Source organism: Manis pentadactyla, chromosome 2, assembly GCF_030020395.1.
Source record: "Manis pentadactyla isolate mManPen7 chromosome 2, mManPen7.hap1, whole genome shotgun sequence".
NCBI classification, from domain to species: domain Eukaryota; kingdom Metazoa; phylum Chordata; class Mammalia; order Pholidota; family Manidae; genus Manis; species Manis pentadactyla.
Genome location: NC_080020.1, coordinates 156,756,668 through 156,773,379, shown reverse-complemented (window position 1 = coordinate 156,773,379; position 16,712 = coordinate 156,756,668). Strand labels below are relative to the sequence as shown.

The window sequence follows — 16,712 nt, the reverse complement described above, 5'->3', positions numbered from 1 at the left end:
GGGTGCTGCCTACTGGCAGGATCCCGAGCTGGGGCTGCCACCAGTCTGCCTGGTCATCTTCCACATGCCTCTGCACATGACCTGAGCTTCTTGTTGCGTGAAGGGTGAGAGAGCAGAAGTGGAAGCCACCCGTCCACTCAAGACCTGGACTCAGAAGTCCTAGAAACACACTTGTGCAGGAGTCTCTAAGTCAAGGGTAGTCACAGGACCAGCGTGGGCTCAGGTGGGGAAGGGGAATGATTCTGTCTCCCCAGGGAGCACATGGAGGAAGAAGATGAATTGGTGGTGGCTGTTTGGAAGCTATCAACCATACCAAGTATATTTCCCCTATTTTGCCTTGAAGAAAACCAACAATACATAAGTATCATTATGTTACTTATGTCTGCTTGGTAATAATTAAAGGTGTTTCTTTATCTGCAATTGATTTTCCCCCACTTCCAAAGAGGATGTGTAATGGCTTTTAGGGAATGTAATACAGTAATAGTGCTGTTTCCATTAAAATAAAGGATTATAAAGAGCCGTGTAGAGACAGGAGAAAGACATAATGCTATACAAAAGCTTGACTAAAACCATCACTGCAGAAAAGAAAAAAAAAAAAAGAAAACAAGATAAACAAACAAGTAAACAAACAAAAAACAAAACCATCCCTGCTGTTGCATCTCCATTTCCCTGAGTTCCTGCAGGCACTGCAAAGGGGAAGCTAGAATGGTACACTTGCTTGAAGGGGGCCAGGGCCTACCCATGGGTAAACCTCAAGAAGTAGGAACTGGTATGGTCATGAACATCACCACTGGGTCTATTGTTCAAGAGAGCTGAGCTTTTTGTGGTGTTACACTGGTGGATAAAACACCGGGTGAACAGCAGCATGGCAAAACTGAGCAACATGACAAACAATCCCTTAAATGCTGACCAAGCACAGATGCAGGGCCTTCGTCTCCCACCCGGGTGTTGGGCAAAGGCCCCATGTTAGAGCCCTGAGGAGGTGAGCTGAATCCAGTGGGGCCCAGACCCCTGAGAGCACAGTCTCTGGGCCTTGGATGGCACCCAGACTTTTTGAAAATGCCCTTGATGACTAGTGAGCACCCAGAGTTAAGAACCAGCGGCTTGGAGCAATAAGCAGCCCAGGTCTGTGGGGCTCCCCAAGCCCCTGGTAGTAATTGGCTGAGATGGTTGATACCTGAGCAAAGCAGGCGGCAACTCCAGGCTGTGCCAGAACCCCTGGACTCCAGGTACCAGACACCGTGTGCTGCCACTCAGTCCAGACGTGCAGGTGGAAGAGCTCAGTGGAAATCCTGAAGAAGGAGATAAAAATGTGTTAACCCAAACAGGAAGAATTGGTGAGGTGAATGAGTGTTTTTACTTCAGCTGTGTGATTTTACCAACTGTGGGGAAAATGGAAGTACCTATGGCCAGGATCCTCACCTGAACCTAAACTATCTGATGATGTAATTCGCCTGCTGCTAGGCTAATGCCCCCACACCCACAGGCAAGGAGCTGTTATTGACTGAGTCACTCTATAAAGAACTCCACCCAGTGCTCTGGTCAGAGGCAGAGACAGAGGTGGATTACAGACCTGCAGACTGCTAGATGCAGACATGATTCAGTGCTCAACCTACTGCTGTGAGAATAAAGCTTGGTATAAATGCTTTTACCCCAAGAATGTTCCATTGTCATTTCTTGGCCTCACCGAACTGACAGTGAAACTGATCAGGGCTGAAACCCTTAGGCAAGACACCAATAATTGTTTGGAACCCATATTTTATTTTTTTAATAATGTGAACACTGTTTATTAGTTTTAATTCTAAGAATCAACCTCTGGGCAATGCTCAGAAGTCCTTTTTCTTATAATTGACAATATAACATCTTATTAGTTTCAGATGTATAACATAATGATTTGATATTTGTATATATCATGAAATGATCATAAGAAAAACTTTTGTAATTATGGGGATGCATCTTTTATCTTTTAAAGCTATTTTCAAAACATGCCCAAACTTTTACTTCTCACGTATTCTAAATTCTTGTATTCTTTCTATACTTGGGTTTGGAATAAGACTGAACCAAAACAAACATTTTGTGATGATGCTGGGGCATCAGGTTCTTTAAAAGAGGCAAAAAAACAAAGTGGATTTTTAAATATGAAGAGAGAGAGAATATCAGGCCAGGGTACTGATCTGTTCACTCAAAAAGAATTAGGATGGAAGGAACATGTCTTTCCTGCAGTGACAAATGATTTCTCCCCATTAGCAAATTCACAGCATAAACCCAGTGTGACACATTTTCAAAGCTGCCCATTTCTCTCTCTCTCTTTTTTTTTATCTCAATAAATTTGGGGGCAAAATTAAAGGCTTTTGTTTTAATTCAGACTTTCTTTTATGGATAAAGCTGCCATGTGTCCTTATCTTAATAAGGCTCTGTGAAGGGGCCTGGTGGAATTTGCTGTAGTTTTCCGTTTTGCAGAGTACCATGCAGCCATGAAAAATATTTCTGCAGAAGAATATTCAAGGACATGGAAAATAGTTCTCAGTGGAATCTTGAGTGGAAAAGAATAATTTCCTAATGTGTTTATTTCTTGTTTATGTTTATTTTCTAGGTTTTGTATAAGAGATAATGGGAGATTTTTTACAAGGTTTAAAAAAAAGATACCAAGAGACACTGAATGAACCATGAGCCCTAGGGGAGTAGACCAGCTGATACAGCTACACTACAGCAATTTGAAGACCCAGCTTCTCAGGCAGGCTGCTCACAAGGAAAGCCACTAGCTCCCCTGACCACCCCGGGGCAGATGTGAGAGCGTATGGCGGAACCTATCCTACTGGCTCCAATGATCAACCTCAGTTACTAAGAATATTCTTCATGTTTTCACAGCCATGTTTTCTCAATCCATTTTTTGGAGAGAAAGCACAGCTCAAGTACTGGCAGAGTCAGAACCAGGCACCAGGAGCGGGCAGTCCACTTAAGCTAGGAGATTAAGGAAGCTCCGATTTGCGTCCAGGTAGGACAGACCTAAGGTAGGCCAATTCTTTGGTGGCCCTGCAGATAGACTTCCTTCGCATCACCACCCAGCTTTCATCTGGATGGGAGGTTGTGACCTGATGCTGTTTCTGAGGTGGCACAGATGGTGGCCTCCGGAGAGCAGACGGGGCTGATAAGGCACCCCTCATGTCACAGCCCTTGGGCCGTGGCCTGCCCACCTTTCCTCCAGCTCTGCCTGCCTTCCATTTACACAAGGGCAGCTGGTGTCAGAGTGAGCAGGGCCTGGAGGTCCAGGAGCTTGCTGGGGTGGAGGTGGGTTCAGGGATATGGGGCAAGTAAACCTTCACTGCATGACTCGCAAAAACAGGTATTAGCAAAGCCCCAGAGGTGCAAGGCTGTGTGAATTAAAGGCATGCATGGAAATTGCCCAAATGCCCAGCCTCTGCCGTTACCAATCACACAGTTGCCAGAGGACAAACCAAACAGGAAAATGCTCACTAGAAGGAAATTTCCTCAGGGGAGGGAGGGGATTTTGGTCAGTTTTGTTCACTGCTGCCTGGCACAGAATGGGTATCCAATAAGTAAATTCACTGAGTGCACAAATGAATGAATGAATGGGTAGAACTTGCTAGTAGCCAAAGAAATGCACATTAGAACCATAATGTGGCAAAATTTTGTATATTAAGAAGCCAAAAAGTAGCATAAGAAAAAATGCACAATCCTCATAAAATTTTATGGAATTTGCCTAAATCTAGTAGTAATATAACTCTTTTGGTAAACAAGTTGGCCGTAGAGTCCTTTAAAAGTTCCTGCTCAGTGATTATAGTCTTATACATTTATGTTAAACAAATAATCAAGAAAAAGGAAAAAGCTGCCTGAATAAGCTGCCCCTTGAAATGTCACTTATAATAGTGAAGAGATGGAGGCAGTCTGAGATGCTAGCAGGAGTGCCGGTCAAGTAACTCATGGTTTTTGGCCTGTGCAGCAGTGTAGCAAAATGGTAAGCCAAAAAAAAAAAAAGCGAGATGCAAAAGTGTCTGTAGACAGTGAGTGTGACAGTGCTATGGAAAATACAGTTTTTGGAAAAGACTGGAAAGATGGAGAATTAAAAAAAAAAAATTCCCTCTAAGTTTTGCCATCAAAATCTTTTCAACCAAAAGCAGTTTAACCAAATAAGACCCACTTCCATTACCCCAGGCACCAGTAAGCATGTATATGGTGACTGGCTTGAACCCACCCGCTTACACCATTCTCGAGGGAGCGGTCTGCCATCACGGCCTGCGCTCCCAGCTCAGGTGGTTCCCAGCCCCCAGGTTTCATGCCACTGGACAGCAAAACCAGGGAAGTTTTAAGGCAGAGTTTGTCAGGAAGTCACCATCCTTGAGTCCCAAGCAAGGGCTGCTGTGGGCACATTATTTGTACCATCTGATCACAGACTGGAGAATGGTTGCCAGAAAATCCTTTGGCTTTGGCAAACCAGGTATGGAGTTGTGCTTTTGGATGTGGTTAAATAAGCATTACTGCTGCTTTCCGATGCTAACACCATGCATGCATCATGACACATTTCCCTTCCTACCCCAGGAGGGAAGTATCCAGTTCACCCATACAGATGTCAGGTTATTAAAATGTACAAATCAGGTTACATTCTGTGGAGAGCTTTAATTCTTGCTGATTTACCACTAGGTGGTGGGTCTTAATCTCACTGCACACAGAACCACCCGGAAAGCTTTAAAAACCTTTGATCCTTCACTCTCTCTTCCAAGATTCTGATTGAATTGTTTTTTTGGTGAACATCCCAGGGCACTGGACATTTGGAAAGATCACAGATGGTTTACATGCAGGTAGGGTTGAGATCCATTGTCTTATGGTATGAGGGGCTGAGCTCTAGTCTGGACACATTCAGACTGAGTCCACACATGCAGCAAGAATCTGCACCACGCTTCACAAAGGTTTGCCATGCTGCTCTTAGTCGTCACAGGAAGCAGAGCACAGCATCTGGAGGTCTGGGGGTTTAGGGCTTACAGAGACCCACAGGCTGGTACCTAGAGTCACTCTAGCACGTACTAGCTCCACAACCTTGGGCAAGTTGCTCACCCCCTCTGGGGCCCCATTTCCCTATCTGAAAATGGGATACTGGTCGCAATGCCAACCTCATAGGGTTATTCCGAATGTGATGAGTCAGTACAGGAAGATGCAGACCCTTCGGAGATAGGCAGGCGTGTTCTCTGGGGCAGCTGGGCATGTGGAAAGAGCTGTGCTTCCATTTGCATTCTCACAGAGCTGTGCCTACATTCGGACTGCCCTTTCTGGATTTGCTGGAGAGCTGCACGCCTGTGGCTTATCCATTTAGTGCATTAGAAACTGAGGGAATTAGGGGTCTGAAATCACAGAAAATGGAAATGCTGATTTGGCAGATGCTGGTGGGAGCCCGGCCAAGTATAATTCAAATGTATCCGGCAAGAAGTGCAGCCCACCCTTGGAAAAGGACCTGACTGGTTTCAGAGCAAATGAATCTTTTTCAGGTGCAGAGAAGCAGAGTCAGGAAGATTTCTGGGACTCATCCAACAGAGAGCTCCCGGCTCCACACCGTGTAGGGAATTGCCATGGGCAGGGAAGCTGGCCTTGGATATATCCCTGAATCTGCATCTGTCCTAATGACAAGATAACTGTTCTTAAATCCTTCAGACACTGAAAAAAACGCACCAAGAACTGCATTGTGGAGCACAGAGCCAGCACCCCAGTGAGCTTCCCACTGTCCCTTGGAGTCCTGACATTCCGCTCTCCAGTGAGCCACTCCAGGAAAAAGAACCACTCTTACCTGCTCACTTAAATGGAAGAGCAAAGGAGTAAAGTTGCTATACTTGAGGAAATGTGTGGCACTCAATGACCACATAGGTGCTCGTGTCTTCCCCTGCCACTGGGCTGAGGTTTCATAGCTGACTAAAATTAACCTGAGAGTCACATCCCCTCCGGTTTCGTCTGGAAGGGATTTGGCCTCTGGCACTGAAGTGTGGCTCACAACCACTGGAGGAGGCTTCTCGCTTCCTGGCTAAGCCACGGAAGTGGCTGTCGGTCAAGGCCACACCAAGGAGCTGTGGCGGACAGCCCACCCTGGCTTCCCTGGGGCCAGAGCCATCTCTAGGCTATGTTCGGTTTCTGTCTTGTCTTTTAAAAGAACAAAAAATATCTGTTGTTTTTTCCTAAGTATGTGTGTAGTAACCATAGAAACCCTCTTTTGCATTCACTTGTGTTTTGGAAAAAATCCCTACCATGTGTCTGTCTGGCATATGTTGTTCCCTGGATGGTAGGCTCCCAGAGGAAGGGATCTGTGTCTTGGAGGGGAGTTGGAGAGAGGCTCCTGCCTTCCCCACGCAGGTGGCACTGAGCTCTGGCTTCGTTACCTAAAGGAACCCACAGCAGGGAGCCCAAAGTAAAGGCAGCCCCCCTTCACCCCCTGAGCCAGCTTTGGAGGATGTCTTATATAAGCTGAGGCTGTGGTATGGCGACTGATTTCATCATTGCCACAATACTCCCATCACACTACTGTCATTATCCCCACTTAACAGAGAAGGAAACTGAGGAACAGTGTAGCTAAGTAACATGCAAAGGTGCCACAGCTCTTACCAGTACAGGAACCAAGGCCCCGGGGGTTCCCAAGCCTGGCTGGCCAGCATTCCTGAGAGATTTGACATGTAGATGTCCACCCCACTCCTCATGCCACACACACACCTGCTGAGTCAGGTACCTGGGCAGATCTGTGGCTCAGAAATTTGCATTTTAATTCCCTAGGAGATTCAGTGTGACAACCACAGAAAGGTATCAGGCATCCCTAGAACCAAAACCAGGTGATGGTGTCTGCATGGACCTGCCTGGTCTCACTCCCCCTGAGTGTAAACAATGTGGGCTGAGAAGCAAGCCTGCAGATTGGCATCTTCACTCCCTCTGGGGAGCCAGTTCTGCAAAGAGCTCCCCAGCTGGACCCCTCTGCCTGGAAGGACTCGGCTCTTCCATTCAACACACCTGCACGGAGGCAGGCACAGCAGCCTGGTCCCGGAAGGCCTTGAGGGGGAGGCGGCTCCCTGGCTTTGCCTGGAGCTCCCAGCACAATGCCTGGCATGTGGAACCAGTTTTCTTCGAGCATAAAGTACAGACGATGATGATGGTAAGGCCAGCCTGGTTGGCACTTCTAAGTGTTGGGCAGAGAGGCCTTTGCCATCAACATTAGATACTATATGTGCTGCGTGTTTTGCAACCTTCTGTCATTTCACCTGCTCCATGGTCCTGAGGGCTGGAGATGACCACACTCATAGGGAGGGCACCTAAGGGGCAAATGCAGAGCTGAGGTCACATCTGAGCCTGCAGAGCATAGAGCACTTGTCACTGTGCTGTTCAGAGTGGAGGAGGAATGATGAGGACCACAGTGGTGACATTATTAGAGCCTATGGGACCCCAGGCAGGGAGACACTGGCCTGTGGACTCTGGGTTGAGCCCCCTGGACCTGGGTTGGAGCCGGCGGTCTGTGCAGGGTGTGTGTGTTCTGCACTTTCAGTGGCCAGTGCCTTCAGAGTGAGGAAGACAGAATAAAACTTGGAAGGGCTCTTGCCCCCACAGCACACACACACTTTTGTTTGTGTGTGTGGTTTGCTAATGGGGTAAAAAAGCTGTTCTGGCTCAGACCCTGCCTGCCTGTTTGCTCCCTGGCTCCCAGCCTCCCAGCCTCCCAACCTCCAGGGCTGGGAATCCCTCTAGGTCATGAGGCTGCCGATTCAGAGCCACAGAACTGCCCTGAGCCCCTCTCCCCTCCTCTTCTCACAAGCTAAGGCTTCATCTCATCTGCCCACTCAGAAAAGCCTAAGTGGGAAGGCTCTGGCTACACTGGTGGCCTGCTTTCTCCCGTCTTGTTTCTTTTTTTCCTTCTTCCCTTCCTTGTTGCCCTGTGTCTCCCTGTCTCTATCATGGTAGGAATTCTTGGAAGACAGAGCACATCCTCATGGCCTTGATTCCCCGTCCCACTGCCCTGTTGCTCAAGTACTTTTCGTTCAGTTCTTAGCTGCCCTGGGCTTTGTCCTGCAAGTCTGACCTGCAAGACCCATGACAGAGGATAGGGCATGTTAGAAAGATGATGAAACAGGCACCACTCTGTTATATGGACATGAGAATGGCGGCCAGCAAGTAGACAGGAGGGCGCAGTCCGGGGTGCCTGTGGGGGTGGGGGAGTCCTCTCCTGCAGCGCTCATCCACTGAGAGATGCTCAGGAGATGTCTGGTTGTGTGGAGCATGGGAGGGGATGGATCCCGGCCTGACAGCTGCCCTGGCTGTGTCATTGGGGGTTGGGGAAGCAGCCGTGGCTGCAGGGCAAGGTCAAGACCAAGGTCTCCTGCCTTGAGCTGAAATACTCCAGAAAATTTGGAGTTGAGGAGCTAGGGGCATACTTGTGTGCCTATGTGTTAGGGGAAGCCAGAGTCACTGAAAGACTTTTTTTCTGGGTTTATCTGAAGGTTTAGAAAAAAAATACCAGTATGATGAATTCCTTCTCACCCCCAAGTGCCTGAGACCATGTAGAACACCCTCCCTGGTGGTCAGTTCTAGGGCTTTATGGCCATAGGGTCCTGGCTGCTCATTCTAGGCCTCTGCAACCCTGCCCACCACCAGCACCACCACACACACAAACACACACACACATGCACGCATGCACACACACACAGATGCACACAGTGTCCACTGCACAGACCCCCCAGCAGTGGCCTCACCCCTGCAGGTGCAAAGGCAGCTCTAAGGAGATAGACAGCCAAGGGAGGCGTGGGCCTCAGGAAGAGCCCAAGACGGAGAGACCTATTTAGTGAAGAGCCTGAGGCCCTCAGTCATCCGCATCATCTCCACCATCACCATCTTACTGCTGTCACTGCCACCCTCTCTTGCTTGCATCCAGCAAAGCTTAATGGCTAAGCATTTGGCCTGGGTCCCCAGCCAGCCCTGTCACTCTAAGTGTAGGAGCTTGGGCAGATTTTTCGACTTGTCGAACGAAACCTCACTTTCCTCATACATAAAATGGGATACTTATAAAAGGTAACACATATGAAGTTCTTAGCCTCTTGTATGGCCTTAGCATGTCTCAGGTGAAGTTAGCTGTTGCTATCACTGCTGTTATTTGTATGCTAATGAGTCTTCTAAGTGCAGAGGCCTCCAGCCCTTACACTGTACCTGATTCACTGAGTGGAGGTAAGACTGGCTCCTCCTGCTTTTCAGAAGAGGACCCGGAAGATCTGAGAAGCAGGACACTTGTTTGTCGAGGCTGCGGCTCAGAGGCCCAGACAGTGGGTGGGAAGCACTGCGCAGGCCTCTCCCGACGTGCCTGCCTCCTCCATCCTTCCCCTTGGCAGGGCCTCTAAGCCCCTCCCTCTGGGATGCACCCCCAGTTGTCCTTAAGATACACCGCTACTTTATGGTTTGTTTGCTCCTAAAGACATAAAATCCAAGCTTCTCAAACAGTAGTCACACTCAGCCTGGATGTCTTGAGCAATAAATTCCATCATAATCTATGCGTTTCAGCCCCTCCAAAGAACACTTAATTCCCCATGGTGCTGGTAACCTGCTCCAGGGGTTGACCTTTGGCCCCACTCACTCCTTTAACCAGTGACAAAGGGTGGGAGTCAGAAAGGTAGGGAGGAGCCCAGAGATCCTGTCCCAGCAGCTGGGCACCTTGAGTAAATTTTTAAACTTCTCTGAACCTTAGTATCCTCATCTGTAAAATGAACTTGATGACAGGAGCCTCCTCACTGGCTTCTGACAAGAAATGATCAAATGAGATGATAAAACACTTAACCCAGTGCTTAGCCCTGGAAAAAAGCTCAACATATAGTCAATAGAAAGGAGGTAACATGTTGTGTTCTGAGGTTCAGGCAGAAGATCAGTCGACCCATGTATCTGATGTGGCCCAAGCTGGTACTGGCCCAGGTTGTAGAGAGACCAGGTTAGATCTTCTGGGTTGGGGGTAGTGGAGGCAGGGGTGCTGGACACTAATAGGGAAAGGAATGTGGTCTGCAGCTAAAAAGCAGAATTCAAAGAGGGGTAAGCTCCCTTCAATTTCATCCAATCTCTGCCAGGCTCTTCTGGACAGCTTCAGCCAGATCACCTCGTACACCAGAACCCCTCTTTGGGGAGAGGGAGGTTCTTTACTAGGTCGAGAGGGGGGCACTTGCTCATTCAGCAGCTTTGCCCAAGGTTCACACTACGTGCTGCAAGGGAGGGAAGGCGTAAGGTGAGACACAGCCCCTGACCCTTTGGGACTTCCAACTTATTTGGGGTGGTGGCCATGAGGCTTATTCAGCAAGGTTCCCATTGCTGCTGCTTTTGAGCCCATTATAGAATCAGACTTTCTTCTCTCCACTTCTCCCAGGCCCCCAGGTTAGGCATGGCCCTGTAATGCCTTCAGTCTGTAAAATGGTAGCAGAAGTGACAGGTAGCACTATTGGGTGGATGCTTTGAAGACCTGATGCCACATTCCTTTCCTCCCACTATGATGCTCGGTGACACTCTAGATGGTGGAGCTTCCACGAGCCTGTGGCATTGAAGGAGGGTGACAGGGAGCAGAGCCTCCCCCGCCAACCACGGTGGCCTTGGAGTATGAGACCCGTCCCTCTGCCTGTCAGTGCCCGCCACTCGGTGTTAAGCCGCTAAGAGCTGGGGTTCGTGTATCACTGCAGTACCGCCACACTCGGTCAGTGGGACCAAGCCAGGAGATGAGAGAAAAGCAAAGTCCTGAGACACCAGGTGGTAGGGACAGGCTTGAGCCACTGGGGCTGGACCTGAAAGGCTAAGCAGGATCTGGAGGACATAGGAATGGATCAGGTGCGCTGGAGGTGTCTCTGGAGGTGGGAGGGGGTAGAGGACGGAGGTGCCTGGAAACACTTGTGAATGCCTAGAAAAGAAAGTGCTGGCCATGGTCTTAGAAGAGATGGCACGCAATTCCTTTCTTCCATAAGCTAGATGTACGTGAAGACAAGTGCAGCTCAAGTTTAATGCCATTTCATCACTGGGGCTGAGTGGCACCTGATTGGGACTGAGCATGATCAGAAGGCAGGTGACGGGGCTGCAGGGGCTCATCTTTGTAAAACCATCTCCCTTCCTCCAGGAAGCCTTCTCTGACCAGTCCACCCACAGGAGCCCCCCGCTGCCCCTGGACTCCTCCAGCACCCTGTCTTCTGAAGGAAGGCCTGGGAGGTGTGAGAAGAGAGCAAAGCTCTGAAACCAGACATATGTGGTTCAAGGCCTAGAGTCTGTCCTTTATTTGTCTATAGTGTACAAGGCTCTGTTCCATGTCTTGAGGATGTATTGTGAGCAAGACCCTGGCCCTCCCGGATCGTCCATTCAAGCAAGGCAGAAAGTCAATAGCTATGCTAACCACACGGAAAGGAAAGCGGTGTGAAGTTGTGATGCTGAAGAAATTAATGAGGCACTGAGATGAAGACCACCAGAGGGACCCACTGTAGACGGGCTGTTAGTGACAATCGCTTCAAGGAGCAACATTTAAAGTTGACACTTACATGAAGAACAGGTGAGAACATTCCAGGAAGAAAATGACATGTGCAGGGCCTTTAAGTGAGGACAGGAAGTATCTCCAGATATTGTCCAGAGGTAAGGAAGGACAGGGGGATCTGTGCCTCAGGGCCATGTTAGGGTGCATTCAAAATATAGTTTAACAGCAAATCGACAAGACTTACTGATGGATTAGATAAAGGGAGAAGAAAGTGTAACCTGGATGGAGGGTGCCTTGTACTGAGGTGGGAGAGACTGTGGGGAGGGTGGACTGGCCTGCAGGGGAAATCGCATCTGCTCTGAATGTGCTGATTTCACAGAGGCTGGGATCCCCTAGTGCAGACATTGGTGCATGATGTGGTTTGCAAATCCCAAGGAAACACACAAGTCCAGACTGGAGTTTTGGACTTGGGATCATTGGCCTAAGAATGGTATTAATTGCATGGGACTGCAGGGCATCCGTTGGGAAGTGACTGCGGAAAGTGGAGAAAGAGGGTCCAAGGGGGTCTAAGGAATACCAACATTCAGGGTCAGAAAAAGGGAAGACCCCCAAAGAAGGACTAGCCAGTGAAACAGGAGGAAAATCCAAGTCCTGTGGTAAGAACTGAGACAGGAGGGTGTTTCCAGAAGGAGGCAGTGGTCCACTGGGACAGAAGACTAAGATGAGGGCCCAGAGTGGGGCTGGACCTGGCAGGACGGGGTTTACCGGCGACCTTGACCCAGCGGGGCCAGGGGAGTGCTGGGAGCAGAGCCAGGCTGCAGCGGCTCCAAAGTGCACGGTGCTGAGGGAGTATACACGGCACACTTTGGAACACTTTGCCTCAGAAGGAGAGTGGAGGCATCAGGAGGCAGCTGGCAAGGGGAGAGGCCGGCTGGGAGGCTTGGGGAAGCAGCTGTGTGCTGTGGAAATGCCAGGGCAAGGGAGAGACCGAAGGGAGAGGGGGAGACTGCCCCTCCAAGAAGCCAAGTTCTTGAAGGCTGCAGGGGGTGAAGCCGGGGCACAGACAGAGAGACTTTTCTCCACCAGCCTCAGAAGGAAGAGGCCCAAGAGGCGCTGGACTGGGTGGGTCTGTGAGTTGGTGTTGGGAAGATGAGCGTTTGGGTCTCAGTGAGGTTGACGCAGCATCACGTGGACCTGGAGGGGAGGTGCTGGGGTGGAGGAGAAGGTGTGAGAGCGAAGACAGGAAGCAAAGGGTCATTCTGGAGCAGGGCAGCAGACCTGCAGCAAGAACAGGGGTTGCCTGGCAGTATCGAGGCCAGCGTGTGGACAGAGATGGTGCATTTACAGCTCAGCCACCTGCCCTATTGTGTGATTCTCTCTAAAAACAGAGAGAGAAAGGCGGAGTTGGTGAGGGGATTCGTGTGGGGGCAGTTATGACAAGCATGGAGAAGAGGCTGGATAGGGGTGCGAGACAGCTGGGGTCGGGGGCTCAGCACACTGACCTTCTCAAAGAAGCCAAGGAATGGGGTGTGGGGACCTTGAGCTGCACAAGGATCTTGAGGTGAGATACCCGGATTACCCAGGACGGCCCTAACGTCACTGCTGAGGGTCCTGGTAAGAGACGCACAGACAGACACACAGACGAGCGGGCGAAGTGGAGGGAGGCAGCCACCAGCCTAGGGAGCCTGGAGCGACCAGAGCTGGACGGGGCGAGGAAGGGTCCTCCGGGAGAGCCTTCGCAGCGAGCACAGCCTCGCTGACACCCTGACTTGGATTCCTGGCCTCAAGAGCTGTGAATGAGTACATTTCTGTCGTCTTCAGCCGCCAACGTCACGGTAATTTGTTACTGCAGCCCTAGAAACGCACTTATCTGGGCCTCTGATTCTTACCTTTGGAGACTAACATGGGCATGAAATAGGAAAGTACATAAAAATTTCAGGTACAGTGAAGGTGACCATTAATTATTGGGGTGCCTCCCAACCTCTCCCACACTGGCATGTGCACACACACACACATACACGTGCAGACATTTGTGTACATGTTGCTCTGTGTGGATACACAAATGGATGTATGACAGGGACCGACATCCAGGGAGCCCCCCAACATCATCTACAATAGCATCCAAGGAGGACAAGTGGGGGGGTCCTCAGAAGCCAATGGTCCACTGTGAGGACAATGTGATGGGGCAGTTCCTTTCCTCCGCTGGCCATAGGCCAGGCCAGACTGGACTACCCCCTCAAGGACACTCACACTGGCCAGAGCCCGCTTCCTTTTGGGATATTTTCAACCAAAAATCATGGCAGGTTTAAGGAAAATAATTTTCAGTTACAGAAATCATGAAAAAGAAGGTTCTTGGCATTTGAGAACACTACTAAAGGACTCTGTCTCTCTGAAACAGGAGTTTTATTTGATGTTCCCTGGGAAGAAATCACTCCACTTACTTTATATAGTACTTCAGTTCTTCAAAGGTTCAGAATCAGACCCCAACAAAGCATAAATAATCCAAAAGAATATTGTCCTCTATTTGTGAATGTCCTGTATTTTATGAATCCTTCTTCTTCATAAGGTGTATTTAGGAATTCAGAAAGGTAATTTTGGGGGAAAAATGTAATCTTATTCTAGTTGTTTAACAATGAAAAGATGTTGTTCTGCTTTGTGGATTACTTTTAAGTCAGTGTGGTAATATTTACATAAGCTGACATATACAACTCACTGAGGCCATAGTCCTTCAGACTTTATATCTGCGTTCTCGGGTGTTTATGTTTTTAGAAAAGGGGATTTGCAGCCCGGAATGTGTTAATCCAGACAGGCTCCTTCCCATTGTGTCAGACTCCAGGTGTCAGACTTTACCTGTGGACCCAGCCTCCTTGTCCTCGTGGTCCGCTGGTCCGTGTGGCATCAACCACTCTGGCTGCACTCCGAGCTTCAGCTGCAGGCCAGGTGTGTCCTCTCCACTCCAGCCAGTCTGTCTGCCTGTCTAAACTTTCATGGCCTCACCAGGCAGGTCAGTCCCATGGGCTGGACCCAGGTGGGGGCAAATAGGGCAGTGACCTGTGAGGACGCCAAGAGCATCCCTTTGATGTTCTGAGAACAGCTCCCAGAGGTCTCTTCTCAGACAGTTATCAAATAAGAGGCTTGGTGCCCAGGGCTGCCCTGGCCATCTGATGGGAAAGTATCTTAAGCCTCACTTCTTCTGGAAGGAAATTTTGAGAAACTCCACCTTGGTGTTTCCCATCTGTGCCCCATAAAAGGCCACATGTGACTGGGTCCCACAGTTTATCTTTTGCTGATTCTGGTTCTTGCTGATTCATGAGCACTTGGAATAAACTGTGCCAAGTACATAACAGACTGGGCCCCATAAAGGGAAGCTATCAGGGCTCTGGAGGGACATAGGGAGTCTCTCCTGTTCCCAGCCAATGTACTACCCTCTTAACTTGTCTGGGGGCTAGGGTAGCCACGCTCTTCCCTGAAGGAAGAGCTCTGACACCGCACAGAAGTTCCTCGAGCACCTATGTGTGTGGGTCCTGGGAACGCACGGAGGTAGCTCACGCAGTCCTTGGTCTCACAGAGCATAATAGCCCAGGTCCTGGCAGTCACCGGACTCCCACAGATTGGGCTGCTGTCCCAGTCTGTTGACCCACAGCCACTCCAGCCCCGGCACTGCGGCTCCATGAGTGTGTGCCCAGCCTTCCTGCCAAACATCAAGCTAACAGTTGCCCTGAATGGGGCAGTCTGGGGAGTCCACCCTGGGAAGGCGACATCCGAGAAGAGACCTGAAGCCACTATAGAAGCCAGCCCTGTGGGAGTCTTGGGACAAACAGTTAGAAACAGGGAACAGTAAGGCCGTGATGTGGGAGTGAGCCTGGGGTATCGTGGGGAAACAGCCAGTAGGGTTGGGAGTTATTTCCCCAAAGTGCCATGTTCTTAGGACTAATGAAGGCTTCTGTTTTATACGAGTCACCAAGTTTAGACAGCAGCCTAATTGTCCAGAATACACATGCCATCAGAGTTGTAAGAGGCCGTGTTCACCAACGTGCTCTCGGTCATCTGTCCTCTGGGGAACTGATTTATCGGAACCCTGCCAGTACCATGGCTCTGGCAGCAGCTTTGAAAGGAACGGGTTTGGAGGAAGCCAGAGGCCCTGGGGTCCAAGCAGGTGGGGTGTGGAAGGAGGATGGGGCCACCAGAAAGCAAAAGAGGGGTCCTAAAAAGGAGAACCATTTTGCCAAAGGCTGGACCTGCCTCTTTGTGATTTGAAGTTCTCACTACTCTTCTGCAAGTGGCAAGCAGTGCAAATGGTGGTCAAGCGGCCAAGAACAGACTTGGGCTTTCATGTAGGGTGCCTTACCATGGAATTCTACTCAGACATTTACTTGCCACCCACCCATCCCGTGGTCATGTGCTGAGCACCTACCAGATGCTGGGCACTAAGCTAGACCCTGCCAAACCAGAGGGATGCTGCCTGACCCTTACTGTCCAGAGGGCAGAGAGACACAGTTTCCAATATAGTTATTAAAGTCCCCTGTTGTGCAAGCCAATGGAAGGTCAGCCCCGATGACTGGGAGCCTGAGCCAGGCTGAGGGCCACCTGGAGCCTCGCTGGGCAGGCAGCAGGGAGTCCGGCCCCAGGAGGGGTTTGGGGAGCCAAGGTTGTGCCAGGGAAGGTGCCCACAGAGGCAGCTCCTGGCTGTGCTGACACACGTCCGTGGAGAGCAAGGACAAGCTGACGTTATCCTTGAGGAGCTCCTCTTCCAGCTGGGGGCAGTGGGGCTTGTGATCTCTTTCCTGATACAAGCGGCCATGTGGCCCTGCTAGGTGCCCATAGCGGATCCCCTGGCCTTTGCTTTTCAGGGGACCATGAAGCTCTCCCCCTGATGCTGCCATCCCATCACATGCCATGGCCACCTAAGCTGTGGACAGCTGGGATCAAGCACCCTACAGCCATACCATCATTCATTACCTAGTCACACACCAGCTCTGTCTTAGCTCTATCTCCCGGAGGCCAGGTGGCACCCTTTCTCCCATTTCTGACCTCACTGAGCCCTTGGGGCCGCCAGGAGGCTGCCTTACCTGATGGGCTCTCTGCAGGCGCACAGCTTCACCTACACCGTGCCGTGGCCTTGGCCCTGCACCTCCAGCCCACTCTGTCCTCCTGCTGACCCCAAACTTAGAATGAGGCATGGGTGCCTGGGCCAGGGCAGACTGACAGAGAGAAACAGAAATGAGGCTTAAGCATTTTGCAGCTACAACAAAAACTTAAA

General features: G+C 50.1%; 1 protein-coding gene across 1 annotated transcript in view; it reads right to left on the bottom strand.

Annotated features, from left to right (window-relative positions):
- Positions 1–351: 351 nt before the first annotated feature.
- Positions 352–16,712, bottom strand: part of BCL2L11 (BCL2 like 11) — a 69,053-nt gene continuing 52,692 nt past the window's right edge. Inside the window, exon 5 of the mRNA XM_057496993.1 lies at positions 352–1,292. Within this exon, the coding sequence (XP_057352976.1) occupies positions 1,281–1,292 (12 nt within the window). The 3' untranslated portion in view covers positions 352–1,280. The remainder of the gene's footprint in view (positions 1,293–16,712) is intronic.